The 15,691-nt window shown below is 36.7% G+C and overlaps 1 protein-coding gene across 1 annotated transcript in view; it reads left to right on the top strand.

The window, feature by feature from the left end:
* LOC115410209 (protocadherin-15-like) overlaps positions 1 to 15,691 on the top strand; it is a 409,909-nt gene that overhangs the window by 327,448 nt on the left and 66,770 nt on the right. The window contains exons 34-35 of the mRNA XM_030121717.1: positions 2,960 to 2,968; positions 3,341 to 3,451. Of these exons, the coding sequence (XP_029977577.1) occupies positions 2,960 to 2,968; positions 3,341 to 3,451 (120 nt within the window). The remainder of the gene's footprint in view (positions 1 to 2,959; positions 2,969 to 3,340; positions 3,452 to 15,691) is intronic.

Genomic DNA, 15,691 nt, shown 5'->3' with positions numbered 1-15,691 from the left:
TGTTCAGAGTCTCTGTAGTTACCGTGGAAACACTGTCATCTTCTACAACATTGAATTACCAGTAAAACCAATGGAGATAGATTGACAGTGGATGGAAACACTTTAGGTTTAGATAACAATATATTTTGCAGAAAAATATATTTTTCTTCACTTTTCTCTGTTTCTGATGCAATAATCCTCAACTTTAATCTGAGCTTTGATGAACATCTGCATAATTAGTACATTAAATATAGGAAAATACCTGATTTTCACTTAAAAATGCAAAATATAGAGCATAATATTAGAGTAAATTCTGATAAATCCCTTAAGAAAGGTTAAAAATAGAGGAAAATTCATTTGGGAACAGCCACAAAAGCAGCACTGGGTCTTTATGGATTAAAGTGCAAACTGTATAAACTATGCAAAAACAGAAACATTGCACATTTTTCTTTTCCAGTCAAATCCTTGTCCATACTCTGAACCTAAACTCTTTTTCTAGTCTAGTGACAGATCACTGTGGCAGTAGATTTGTTTGTTGTACATCCCTAAAAAGAGTTCCAGGGTGCTCCAAAGCTAAATCATTAGTTCCACCTGCTACATGTTCTAACCTGAAGAAAAACAAAACACCCAGGAATGATCCCATGCCCCCCCCCCCCCCCGGCAAGCCTTCGCGTCTCCCCTAGGGGGCCGCCCCACAGTTTGAGAAACACTGGCTTAACTGTACCTGTCAGTGCCCTTGACTTAAAGCTGCAGTCGTTCCCCAGTGGCTGCCCTGTGTTCCTAATAATTAGGATGGTTTAAATGCAGACAACAGAACTCCCGTGGGGTCAATAAAGGATAAATTAATACGGTAAACCTCAGGCTGCTGTTCAATCCACAGCAGCCGCCCTAATGAAACCAGCAGATCTTTATCTGTTCATAATGCAATGGGATTCCTGCACCGAGGCTGAAATAATGATGAAGTGATCGTGCTTAATATTTCTTAACTGATTCCATCACTTATCATCTGCCTCAACATTAATATGATGCGACTTAATTATAATGCATAATAAGACTTCAAGTTGTCAAAACTGTATGCCAATATAAACAGAAAAAATGATGCTTTCATTTTAATAGGACTGCTATTGAAGACAAAGCAGCATTAAGCATAATGAGTTTCTTTTAAAGGGGTCATATTTTGCTAAACCCACATTTATTAGTCTTTGGTTCATTTATTTGTGTATTTGGTCCCTAATAGTTCAAAAAGTTTGAATTTGAACCCTCCAGGTGCTGCAAAGCTATCTTTATATTCATTTTGGCAAAAATCAAATGGATTTCTACAACCTGTTTTAATTCCCACTGAATTTGTTACGTCTATAACTAGTTACATCATGACATTTGCATGTTTAAGGTCAAGACTTCCAATGAACAGTTCTCCAAGTACGCAGCAGCAGCAGTGGTTGTAGTCCATACTGAAAATATGTCCAGACTTCGAGCCAGTTACCTAAAATGTTCAGTTGCTGGTTGAACGGGACAGAGCAGCACAGTCAACAACCTGGAGGGGGTGGGGTCATGTGCATTTAAAGGGCCAGCGCTCAAAACAACCTTTCTGGTGTCATTACTCAGAAATAGGGTTGAAGATGGACCTGTGGAGTTGAATTAATGAAGAATTCAGACCCAAGCATAGCATTTAGAGTTCATATAGACCACAGGGAAATGTTTGAAAATGCATAATTCCCTTTAAAAAAAAAAAAAAGCTAAATATCATTCCTTTAAGAAAAAAATGCATGTGTTGTGACTATTGCACTGAAGTAGGGTGAGTATTGCACTGTCCATTAGACTGAGGGTGGTGGTTGTCCAGTAAAAGGGGTGGGGGGGTAAGTGCTTTTTTTTAAATTTTATTTTGTGTTTCTATTTGCTTTTTGATTTCAAGTAGCTTTATGTCAATTTTTATTATAGGAAACTGGCTGGTTTTAGTTGGAGTTTTTACAGGCATTACGATAAAAGTCTTGATTTATAGCAGCTGATGAAAGAATGCATGGTTCCAAAGGTGATGTACAAAACAGTTTTTTGCTAAAGGTCCCACATTGTTCAATGCCCTTCTATTCCTTTGCACCAGGAATTATTAACACAGAGGGAAAACAAGACATTTATGTCATTTTAGTTTGTGTAGCTTTGATTTTCACCTTTTCCTATTTATTTTGCCTTCAGTTATTTCTTACTGTTGTTTTAGTTCTCCTTAAATGTAATAACATCAGGGACAGAAAGCACAGTCAACAACCTGGAGGGGGTGGGGTGTGAAGTGGCTCATTTGCATTTAAAGGGCTAGCGCTCAAAACAACCTTTTCGTGTCATTACTCAGAAATTGGGTTGAAGATGGACCTGTGGAGTTGAATTAATGAAGAATTCAGACCCAAGCATAGCATTTCCAGTTTATGTAAAACACAGGGAAATGTTTTAAAATGCATAATTCCACTGAAAAAAGCCAAATATCACTCCTTTAAGTCGGAGAAATAGGTAAAGTTGAGAGTCTCTCCCAGAGGACGCTCTTTATTTATCATTTTATCACCTGGTCCAGTCACTTCCCCAGATGATTCAGTACGGCGGCATGTGTCCCACGGTGCCGATTCTAATAGTTTGTTTAGCTAACCACCGTGAAAGGCTATTAATTTCACCCGTCTCCCAAACACGCGTAAACAAACGCACACACGCCTAAAGTGGATCGGCGTATTTTGAGGAGAGCGTCTCCTCTCGCTAAGGAAAGAGAGACAAATAACAGAGGAGAGGAGAGGAGAACAAAGTAGTAATCATCAGCATTATAATCACTACTCTCCCGTGTTACCAAATGATTGTAATGAAGACCAATTGTCTACCTTTGCATGCAAATTACAGTAAATAAACCTGGCTAACAAGAGGCAGTGTGTGATTTATGATTGAAATAATGACTAATCTTTCTCTTTCTTTCCCTCTCTCTTTCATCTGCTGCTTCTATCATCACCAGATTCAAAGAGTGAGTACTGCTTTCTATTCGCATGCCAAAATCTGAAAGTCACGGCTGCTTTAAATACGTTTTGTGGTGATTTATGTGTTGACTTTCAGTGTACGATAAAATAGATGAGATCAGATGCAGCCATGACACACAAAGGACAGAACACAATCAAAGAAATGAATCTAGAATAATACAGGATAGAATGTGTATATGTCCAAAGATTATTCCGTTAGCGCACGTGTTTATGTCCTATAGGAGTCGATGTATAATGTTGAAATTGACTTTTAAACCCCTCCCCCTATCCTGATTATGTTAATTGCCCTACTTTCTGAGGTCATATTTTGGCTTTAACTGTAGATAAATAACCCTGTCTTTCCTCTATGTTGTGTACAGACGCCAAGCTGAGTGTGCCAAAACAGCCCGGATCCAGATGGCCCTGCCAACAGGAAAACCTGGGGGAGGCACCGCCAACAACCTGTATGAAGAGCTGGGTGACAACGCTATGTAAGTGGAGTGTGAAAGTGGCATTTACACTGATGAGCCAAAGCACAGGCATTAGCTCACATTTCCACAGCGGTTTAATTTTGGTCTTTGGCGCCGGTGTCTGTGGGAGGCTTCATAGTGTCCTCATGCAGTATATAGTAGGAAAATTAAATCCCTCACCATTTAACCCCCACTAAGTAGTTTTTAACATCACTGATACCATATATATTAACCCTTTCGTGCATGAATTATGAGAACCTTAGTCAAGATTTTTTTCTTGAGTGTTTTAATTCCTCTTTAAGCATGAAAAAAACAATGCAACTGATTTTTTTTTTTTCTTTTTTATGAACCTATTTTTTGTGGAGTCACAAAAATATCCACTCAACTGGACGCCATGCATTAAATTTTTGAAGCAAAGAAACATTTATTTAAAACTCATCATCAGAAAGTGATATACTGTGTAAAAACTATGAAATAAAAACATTTTTAATGCCGTTAATTGCTAAATCGCTACTGTTTTCCCACATTTTATCATACTCTAATATTAGTTATTACTCATTTCATGGAGATAAAATCCTCCTGAGACCCCGGAATTTGACAGTTTTAGCTTTTTTACATTAAAAAAATTGTCTTGATTGGAAACTGCATAATGCAACTTTTTTTTTTTTTCAGATACATTTTTAAAATAATTTTATTTATTGATTGATTTTTTTTAATGGAATGTCCTTTGTAATACACAGCATTTTTTAAGTATAACTGTCAAACCTTTGTCTCCTACAGAGGACAAAATGCATTGCTGGGTCTCAGGAGGATATGCAAAAAAATATATATATATATTGTTTCAGAAAACTGTTAATTATAGTCTAATAACAATTAGTGACTGATTTACACCAAAACATGTTAGTGCAGATCAGGTTTATCATGTGCAGCAAAGTTACAATAATTGTATGAACTGCAGTGTTTGGGATGATGCATAAGCGTCCACTGTGTTGGCTGATATGCAACTAAAACAACAAAACCCATGAATATACAAGAGAACAGCTGTGGAATATTCAATTAATTCAATTCAATTTTATTTGTGTAGCCCAATATCACAACAAGGTTATCTCAAAGGGCTTCACAGAGTCAGTTGGGTGTAAACATCAACAGTCAAATAATCAGCAAGAAAATGAGTAATGTCCAGGGCATCCCCCGTCCTTAGACCCTCCTTCTCAGCAAGGAAAAACTCAAAACCCAGTGGGAAAAGGGAGAAACCTCGGGGAGAACCACAGTGAAGGAGAGATCCACTCCCATGGACGGACAGGCTATAGATGCACCAGGACTGATGGACGTCCATTTGCAGATGTAGTTCCAGTCTGCAAGGATGCAGTAGGGTGGATACATGAGGGGTCCATCCCGCTGGAATATCTGTCCACTGTAGTGACCACTATGCATGAAAGGGTTAAAGCTTCAGTTATATGTCAAAATCTAAAGGATGTTGATGAAACTTAACTGAGGAAAAAACTGAAAATAATCAACATTAAAGAGTCTCTATACAACGGCGTATTAGGGCCACATAAAATAAAAACACTCTTTCTCACTTTCATTCACACTCCCCTCTTCCCCTTTTCCCTATCGCCCCTAATCGCTCTATATTGTTTAGTTGCTCTTTACATTTATTATCTTTTTCATTCTAATATGTTGTCATTGTTGTTGTTTCATTACTCTGTAGTTGTTTTTGATTTATTTGTTTAATTTTCCTTTTCTTTATGTGTTGTTGTTTTTCTGTCCACAATGTTTTAACTTAACTATCACTAATAAAGGAGAGAAAATAAAAGAAAATTAAAACACTTGTCAATATGAGAATAAAGTCGTAAAATATCGAGATAAAACCCGTAATTTTATGAGAAAGGTGAATGCAAAAAGAGTCATAATTTTATGTAATATTATGAGAATAATGTCATCATATTTCGAGAATAAAGCCATAATATTACAAGAATAACATTGTAATTTAAAAACAGGCGTTAAAAATATCATAATTTGCAAGAATAAAGTCGGACCCACTTGTCGCGTAATGGAAAATGGAAGTTATACTTTCATTTGCGGGTTACACACGGGCAAATACTGAGCCTACTAGCCCCGTCCACCATCGACATTTTAGCATTAGTCTAAGGGCTTTGAAGTGAGTTTGCACACATTTGGGTTTGTTTTGTCATAAAAACCAAACAGATTTGGAGCAAATTGCCTCTTTTGTGGCTTTTGTGACTGGAAGTGGTCGGCTGCAGGGCTATCGGTGGTTACACCAGAGAGTTATACAGAGAGGGTTTGTGTTGATGTTTGGTGGGGCTAATAGGATCAGTATTTGGCTGTGCGTAAACCCCAAATGAAAGTATAGCCTCACAAAATGTTCTAAGTTCTCCGTTATGTGATGACTTTATTCTTGTAAATTGATATTTCTCCCACCTGTTTTTAAATTACGACATTATTCTCGAAATATTATGGCTTTATTCTTGAAATATGACATTATTCTCATGATATTACGACTTCATTCTCGTGAAATTATGATTCGTTATGTATTTGACTTTATTCTCATAAAATTACGGGTTTTATCTTGATATTTTACGACTTTATTCTCTTAACGACAAGTGTTTTTATTTTCTAATGTGGCCCTAATATGCTGATGTAGTTCTACGTATTATTATGAAGTATTGATATTACAAACTTCTTCAGACAAAAACCCATGGCTGGTTATTTTTCATAGATGGGCAATTTTTATCTGCCGCATTAGCTGATAGTTTCCATTATAGCCCTGTTAGCTTAGCTCTGTTTTTAGACTGAAATCAGCCACAGTAAAACCACAAATCACCTGTTTTTTGTATGGTTTGTGTTGTCATTAGCTGAACTAAAGATCTGTTTGGAATCGTCCAAACGAGGTCGGAACTGTCACAGTTTAGTCTGAACCTTCGATCAACAAACAGCGAAATTAGCAAAGATAATAACATCACATAATAGCTTTATACCTTCATAAGCCTCATAATCAAACTCACCCATGTAGAAGAAACACTGTGATCTGAGCATCAAACTCCATTCTTTTCATTTAGTCGTGTCCAGAGGTGAAAACACCTCTACCTCTCTTTGACGCTAAAGTTGTTTTCTAATGGTTTCCACACCTTCTCATCACTTTCTGATGTTTTCCTCACCATTGGAGACCAGCAGAGTGACTCACTACTCCCTCTACTGGCCACATACAGCCACGGAAAAAATTATTAGACCACCCCTTGTTTTCTCCAATTTCTTGTTCATTTTAATGCCTGGTACAACTAAAGGTACATTTGTTTGGACAAATATAATAACAAAAACAGCTCATAACAGTTTAATTTCAGAGCTGATATCTAGCCATTTTCCATGTTTTCTTGATAATAACTAAAATCATTTCAGTTTTTACATCAATATCTATGGCATTGTACTGACAAAAACAGTGCTTTTAGGCATTCCATTTTTTCTTTTCTGTCTGTTTTAGTCATGTGATTCACACAGGAGTTAGAACTTGATTTCATAACCATTGTTTTTGATGACTTTTGTTGGTTTAATAATTTTTTCCGTGACTATATATTCGTCTGACTATCATTATGAATACATTCAGTCTATATCTCTGTATTCCAATACATTGATGTTTCTATTTTCAGTTCTCTAATGATAGTTTTGGTAATTTAATATCTGAAAGTAGAAATGCTCCATATAGCCTCTTTAACTAAAACATGAATTAATCGGTATGTTGGAGTCCTTAGAGTGAAAATTAGAACGTTTCAGGGAAAATAGGGTGTTTTTACAGTTTAAGCCAACACATGTATATGACCGATCAATAATTTTACATCAGGAAAGACTGCAGTTGGAGCCCATAATAAGACATGAAGCTTGATTAATACAAAAGGGTAAATTATTACAATTTTGTGGCAAGTAATGTACATAAGCATCAAGACAGCAGTCAAAAACCACCAAATAGATCAATAAACACTCCATTCAGCGTGTTCCTCATTTGAAAATCCATTAACTCTGCAGTACTGCTGTTCCCAGCGAGGATTATCAAAACAAGGACATATTTAGAGGGGAAACTGAGAGTCAGCACCGTAGACACAGTCGATATGACTTCTCTAAATGAACCTGTACAGAGCTGGAACATTTCTTTCTGATGCTCATATTGGGAGGCAATTTAGCTCCTAATATAATTCCTTCAGAATGTGTAAACTTTGGAAGTAAACACAACACTATTCATGGTTAATGATGGTAAACCAGACTCCCATGATGCCCTCTGGGCAGTGGTGTAGTGGTCCCTGGAGAAGTGGGTATACTCTCAATTAGGGGTGTAAGAAAATATTGGTTTTGCAATATATGGTGATATTTCGTTTCACAATATTGTATCGATATTAAAAAGTACTGTATTGATATTTTTAGGTAATTATTCAAATGCAGATACTGTGGAGGTTCATTTTTGTTTTTTGTTTATATTTAGTTTATTATTATTTAACACTCTTTTATTAAATAAAGTTAGTTCCTTGGTTGGGATTGCACAAAAATAATTATTCTGATGTTAGTTCTGAACTAATAGAATATGAACATTTGAAGAGGATCTTAAACTGTAATGTCTGTAAAACGTAATTTCAGTTTGAACACAGGAACTTTTTATGATATAGCATTAGATCCTGTTGTGATCAAATAAAACTGTGTTTAGTATTTGTGCAGATTTCTGGTGTAAATCAAGTCTTCCAGGAAATAATATTTTTTTTAAAAAGAAACAAACAAAAAATTGCCTTTTTAACAGTATCATGATATATCATAATATATTGTATCGTGATCCTAGTATTGTGATTTGTATCATATCGCCAGATTCTTGCCAATACCCAGCCCTACTCTCAGTGTGTCCCTCATTTGAAAGACGTTTATTCTGCCTTTGTCCTCCGCATTTCCAATAATCACGCATCTTTCAACAAGACGTACAGTGACCTGTCAATCAACTGGGGTGGCACTGGCACCTGAGGTGTCCATTCAGGTTCCAGAGATGGCCTGTCTTAGTTAACAATATTTTCCTCAGCACGACACGCTGTACTGTGCCTCTAATTGGCTCATCAGTCCTCATGCCTAAAGTTAACCAATCTAATCAGTGAAGGCAGTGAGTACTAGTCAGTTAGAGGCAGAGTAGGGCGGGTCATGGCCTCACCATTCTACAGCAAAAAATTAATAATCTGGCTCACAGATAGTACTGAATGGTGCGCATCAGGGTGGATTTAGAAGCGGGTATCCGCAATGCTGACAGAAAAATAAGTAGGTATATTCCATATACTGCCATATACCCTGGACTACACCACTGCCTCTGGGTCACCGCACATCACTGACAGACTTGTGTTAATGTAATTGCTGGAAATCCGGAGCAAATTTCATGTAAACTGATGAATCACATATTAAAGTTTGACTAAAAAAAGGTATCAGCCCATTAGAACAAACCTGTAGTATTAAACATTAACATGAATATGTATACTAAAAACTGAAACCTACTGTCAAAGTAAGAATGACTACCAAAGTTTTTGTAACTTTTTAGCTGTCACCAAGGAAACTGACAAAAATGACACGATGTTGGATTAATCAAGCACGGTCCGTGTATCAAACCAACGCCAAACAAAGGCCTGATTTTGGAATGCATTAACAGTTTTAGATAAACCCTGCAATTTCATCTTCACAAAGTTCAGTGTCATTCAGCTCTTTGCCTGTCATTGTCCCTGTTGTAATGCATACCAATGTCCTCCCTAAACAAAAGATTAAAAAAAACTAAAAAAAAAAAGAAAAAAGAAGGTCAGAGATCTGCCCAGAGAACATGATCCACTTTAAGTGCTGCCTCTTTCTCTTTTTCAGAGTTTTGGTTTTGTTTTCATCGGTGGCTTTCAACAAAACCATGATCATGATAAACAAAAACAGAAGAGTTTACAGATTCAAGGCACATTTTTTTTTAAATGCCATCCTTTCAGTAAACTTCTCTGAATTTATCTAAGAATGACCTTTTCCTTTATCAGCCTTTATGAAGATTCCAAATTATGTTATGCAAATGTTTGCTTTGCAAGTAATTTACTCATTTATTGAAGTTCTAGCATTGCTAATCATAAAGCAATGAGCCGTAGCCAGCAGAATTTGGTAAGATCATTAAGAACATTATGGTGATTATTGAAGGAATCTTACTTTGATAAGATTACTTTTTCATTGTAGTCTGTTTTCTACTGGGAAAATTCTGCCTGTGGGCATCTGGTTCAGTTGGCATTGTTCTCCCTTCTCATTTTATTTAAATTTATTTTATTTTTCTCATCACCAAATACATGATATAGAGCACAAACACCATGTCATAACAGAAAAAAAGAACGATATACATTCAACAATGACAAAATTCATTGAAAAAGAGGTAAAACCCTTTTCAGAAAGGCGCCCAATTCATGTATTGTCTTTGGTTGTCTGGACTGAAGAAGCATTACACGTTTATACATTGATGGATGCTATGAGTAGTATTTTGGCAAATACTTTTGCCTAAAGTCAACAACCTGTACATTAGTGCATTCAAATAAAACATGAATTCATCTCCCACACAACCATCACAGCACAAATGACAGACTCTCAGACTTCTTTCCAAACCTTTGTATTGTGCAGTGACTTTAGGAATCCTTGTTTCTACTTCTGCTCTGTCAACATTTGCCCCTCGTTCCCCTTTTTACATGGAAGAACAACCAACCTCAAAGCTGCAGTTACACATTTATCTGGCATTTTCTGTACCAATGGTTTAGTCATTTTACAACCGCAACTCTGAAGAATTTATAAAATGGGCAGGGTAGTGATTTTCAAATGCTGCATATCAAATGGTTAACCTGAGAAAATGTATGATTTTAAGAGAAAAATAAGGTAACTTTAAACTGTGTTTATAACAGTCGTATCCCCTCTTCTATTGGGCATCCAGGACTGATTATCAACCTTGTCCCTTTCACATCGAGATTTCTCCAGATTCTCTGACTTATAATTATATAATACTATATTATATATAAATGTTAAAAGTCTGAAAATTGTGCCTCAATTTGCAGATGCAGCTGTTTGCAGACTCTGCTTCTCTAATCTGCTTTTGTTTTTCTACCTAACCGTGTCATTAACCTGTTCTCTAACCAATTAACCTTTAAAGACAGAGAAGCTTTTCTTAAGACACTGGGGTTATTTTAGCTTTTTTTTTTTTTTTTTTTTTTTTTCAAACAGTATCACGAGTAAAAGTTGAACAAATTAAAGTAGAAATGAGCTTCGTCTAAGAATGGATTTACCAGAACTTGGAGAGCAAACTATGCAATATTTAGAAAGATTAGATGTTTTAAAAATTTGCCAAATTTATCTTTTTAGACAATTTTTCTGTAAACTTTCCTGAGAAAGTTGCAGCCATTTATCATCATCTCCATGGCTTTCAATGTTCTTGCTCAAAACATGTTGGTTTTATAGTCATTCATGTCGGAGCCTCAAACTGTCCAAACAACACATTTATTATCATGGAAAATGTGGGACTGTTTTTACACTTTACATGACATTTTAGAGCATATCAATAGGATTAGTGGTTCAAAAGTTATTAAACACAATAAATGATGGATATTTTTAGTTGTGGGTGGAGGTCATCAAGGGTCAACCAAATTAGTTGAAAAATGTTTGTCCAAGATGTTTCTTTTTAGTAACACATACTTTCCAGCCTTTCGTTGCCCCTGTCTCAACTCCTTGGAGACATGCTGCTTCCAGCAAACTAAAAAATTCCTTTTTTTTTTTTTTTTTTTTTTGTGAATATGGTGTATTTTCGCAGTTTAACATTTAATATGTTTTCTATTTTTGGGTTTATGAGATGTGTAAATCATTGCCTTCTGTTTTTACACATTTTACACAACTTCCCACTGTCTTTAATCAGAGGTGTAAAACCATAACTCAGGCTGCATTTAGATGGTAACGATCTGAACCGAAAACACAAAAGTGGTGTTGCGTTCTCACTTTTAATTCCACATTTAGACATTCGCTTTGGGGGGAAAATCTGCACACAGACGCAAAAGTGTGTAAAATTTCCTATTATCAATGTAGTATGCATGCCAGAGGGCTAGATAGCATCACCAAGACCAAGACCAAGCGCCTGCGTAGAACCCTCCTACTTCTCTTATTGTTCTCTCCTAGCACAAAATACAGTCACAAAACAGAAAAGAAGAAGAATGAAGGGTTACATTTTCAATCCTTTAGATGGTGACACAAGAGTGGAGCGTTTTTTAAGATTGCCACTTTGGAAGGTGGTTTCACTTTTTTGTGTTTTCAATCCCCAAAAACGCCATTGCCGTCTAAACAAAAGGCACATCTGATAAAATATTTTGTTGTTTTCACCAGAGAACGTTGTCGTGTAAACTGGGCCTCAGTTGTCGACAGCCAGATGTTCACCACTCTCCCCCAAAACTACTTTGCGGAGGCAGTGTTGTTGCACCATGTACAAAAGGAGTGTGATTTGCTTAACCCTTTCATGCACAGTGGTCACTACAGTGGGCAGTTATTCTACAGCTGTTCTCTTGTATATTCATGGGTTTTGTTGTTTTAGTTTCATATCAGCTAACAGAGTGGACGCTTATGCATCATCCCATAAATTGCAATTCATACCATTACTGTAACTTTATGTTCTTGATAAACCTGATCTGCAGTAACACGATTCAGTGTAAATCAATTACTAATTATTAGATCGTAATTAACAGTTTTCTTAAACAATTTTTTTTTTATTTTTTTTTTTATATTATCTCCATGAAGTGAGTGAGAACTAGTATTAGAGTATGACAAAAGGTGACAAAACATCAGATTAGCTGCATCAAACATGCTTTTGTTTCATAGTTTTCACAGTTTATCACTTTCTGATGTTGCATTTTAAATACATGTTTCTTTGCTTCAAAAATTAAACAAATGGTGTCCAACTGAGTGGACATTTTTGTAACTCCAAGAAAAACAGGTTAATGTAAAAAAAAAAAAATCAATCTCCTTGGGGTTTTTTTTCATGCCGAAAGAGGAATAAAAACACTCAGGAAAAAAATCTTGACTAAAGTTCTCATAATTCATGCATCAAAGGGTTAAAAAAAAAAATACAACAGTGCAAAGAAACCCATGAGTTTTTCCTCTGTCATAATGATAGTGGGTGGCACCAAACTTCTACCTCCAAAGTTGTCTGGCTGTCCAAGACTAAGGGTTTAGTGACAATCTATGCTAATCTTCCTTAAAAAGCTACTTTATTATTGAGCAATGTAGTGATATACTGTTCACCACCCACTGCGGCGACCTGATTTCTGTGTATCTTCCAGCAAGTTGTGTTTAATTTGTCCTCTTTCCAATTTCCGATAGTTTGGTTAAACAAGAGGCTAATAGTGACTATACGTCGAGACACTGTATTAGCTTCTATCTGAAAAATTTGACAGTCGCACACACTCACTCAGGGCAATACACAGATAGTTAATTTCTTATTCTTTAGTGAAGCGTTAAGAAGAAGTTGAGAGGAACTCTTATCAGCATTACATGCATCACCGGTTTCCTGTCTGTCCTTGATATGCCTCCCCACTCCCATTAACATGAGAGCAATTCATATGCAAGATGGTAGGAACTATCTCCAAATGACAACATGGGATTTCCAACTGTGTGTCTGAGTGCGTGGTTTTCCATATCTGCATATGTGTGTGCGTGCGAGTGGGCTTGTGCGCATCTGACTAAGCAGCCCAAACGATCCCCTGAAAAATGTGTGCGGAAATGAACTTGGATGTGAGATAATTGAAATAAATGCGGCCTGTAATTTATAAAGACCACCCTGGGCGCTAATTAATTCTATTGATAAGCTTCAGAGCATGTATAATTCTAGTGCGGAGGGTCTTTTGTATGTGTGTGCGCTTGCAAAGTAGGCAGTTTGGGAATTTTGTGTGGTTTTCACACACATATCTTTCATATCGCTGCCATCTTGGAGGGGATAAATATTCCCCGAAGAACACAGAATCTGGCAAAGTGCACATTCATAATTAAGGTCCATTATCAAACTGCGCAGTAGACTTTAAAAAAAAGCAGCTTTTTCTTTCTTTTAATTACCTTTAGGTGCTCTTGCAGTCTTGGGGTTTAATGTCTGTTTTCAATTACGCATTAAATTAAGTGTTCGTTAAAGTATTAGAATATTAAAAGAAGCACAGAGTTATGTTATTTTTAAAGATGCAGTCTGGTAATATAATTACTTGTGGTTCAGTGGTAACGAGGTGTATACATTATGTATTCCAGTTTTATTCCAGGCCAAACTGCATTATTACATGTACTGTTTAGATGTAATTACTAGTTTTAGGATGTCTTGTACTTTTATCAACAACTTTGTGCAGCACTTTGAGCACTTTGTGATGTTTTAAATGTGCTACATGAATACATTTGACCTTGACTCTACTAAAATACAACCCCAATCCCAAAAAGCTGCTGTGCAAAATGTAAAAAAAAAAACAAAACAAAACAGCAAATTACAAATCTGATAAACCCATATTTATTCACATAGAAAACATATCAAATTTAAACTGAGAAAATGTTCCTTTTAACACATGAAAAAGTCATTTTAAGTTTAATGACAATGTTTGCTACTGTTTAACCACTGTCTGTCATCCAACTTCTTTTGTATTTGTATTCATTTAGCCACAGGACAGCGTGTATTGACATTAGTTGCAAAGAGCAAGTTGCATGCACCAGATTTAGCAGAGAAGCTAATTTCCATCTGCTTTTAACAAGAGAAGAGACCAGTTACAGGATATGTGGGGCAGGAGTGTTGTCCCATTCTTATCTGATATAGGATTCTAGCTGCTCAACAGTCCTGAGTCTTTGTCATATTTTTAATTTCATGATTCTCAATTTTTATTTCGTATTTTTAAATTGGTGAAAGGTCAGGTCTGCAACCACACCAGTTCAGGACCTGGACTCTTCTACGGGGGGATGAAAATTTCATAGCCTGACTAAGAAGGAGTTATTTCACAGCAGTGAAACTGTGCATACATTAAATTCAACCTCTCCTGATACTAACTGCATGGTTTCTTTCCAGATAAACCCACACTGGATAAATAATTTAGGACTCTGAAAAGTAGTACCAGAGACATTTCGTGAACCATCCGTGGCACCGTGGTCTTATCAAATGTCTGCAGAAAAAGGGGTTAGCCCCCAAGGACATTCATGTTGACGTGGTTGCTATAGGGGATGATGCTCCAGCTTTATCAACTGTGCAAAACTGGTAAGCTGAATTCAAGAGGAGTAGGGAGAATGAGGGAGGGGTGAAAAGCAAGCATTTTCATAAAATGTCTGTAGTACTACTTTTCAAAGTCCTAAATTATTTATCCAGTGTGGGTTTATCTGGAAGGAAACCATGCAGTTAGCATCAGGAAAGGTTGAATTTAATGTATGCACAGTTTCATTGCTGTGCAACAATTCCTTCTTAGTCAGGCTATGAACTTTTCCGCCCCCCGTACTATGACGCCATGGTGTTGTAATAAACATAGCTTAGCATTGTCCTGCTGCTGAAATATGCAAGATCTTCCCTGAAAAAGTAGTAATATTGCTTTTAAAAGTATATATACCTTTCCATATGTGCAACCTTCATTCATCCTGGCTCCGACTGTCCTTCATTCATCTTGGCTCCGACTGTCCTTCATTCATCCTGGCTCCGACTGTCCTTCATTCATCCTGGCTCCGACTGTCCACATGTCGAAGTGTCCTTGGGCAAGACACTGAACCCTAAATTGCTCCCGGTAGGGTCAGGCAGCGCCTTGCATGGCAGTAGTCGCCCGCTGGTGTATGAGTGTGTGTGTGAATGGGTGAATGTGAGGAATTGTAAAGCGCTTTGGGCACCAATGAAGCTGTAGAAAATGCGCTATATAAGTTCAGTCCATTTACCATTTAACCTGCCCATTCCATAGGCACTAATGCACCCCCATGCCATCAAGGATACAGGCCTTTGAACTGAGTGCCATGTTTTTTTTTTCTTCTTCTTCTCAGAGTAAACTTTTGATATGTGACAGAAAAATTCTGAGATACCATCTAAGAATCAAGACAGAGTCACTGGATTCTGGAATCAGAAAACTTTACTTGCGGCAAGGAGTCAAGTACATACAACAAGCTGCAGGAGTTGATTGACTAACACCAGGAAGTCTGAGTTTTTATAGAAAAATACGGGTAACACAATCACTGGTCCAAGTGTCCAAACATAATAAC

Source organism: Sphaeramia orbicularis, chromosome 19 (genome assembly GCF_902148855.1).
Source record: "Sphaeramia orbicularis chromosome 19, fSphaOr1.1, whole genome shotgun sequence".
Taxonomy (NCBI): Eukaryota; Metazoa; Chordata; class Actinopteri; order Kurtiformes; family Apogonidae; genus Sphaeramia; species Sphaeramia orbicularis.
This window is presented reverse-complemented; position numbering and strand designations above follow the sequence as displayed.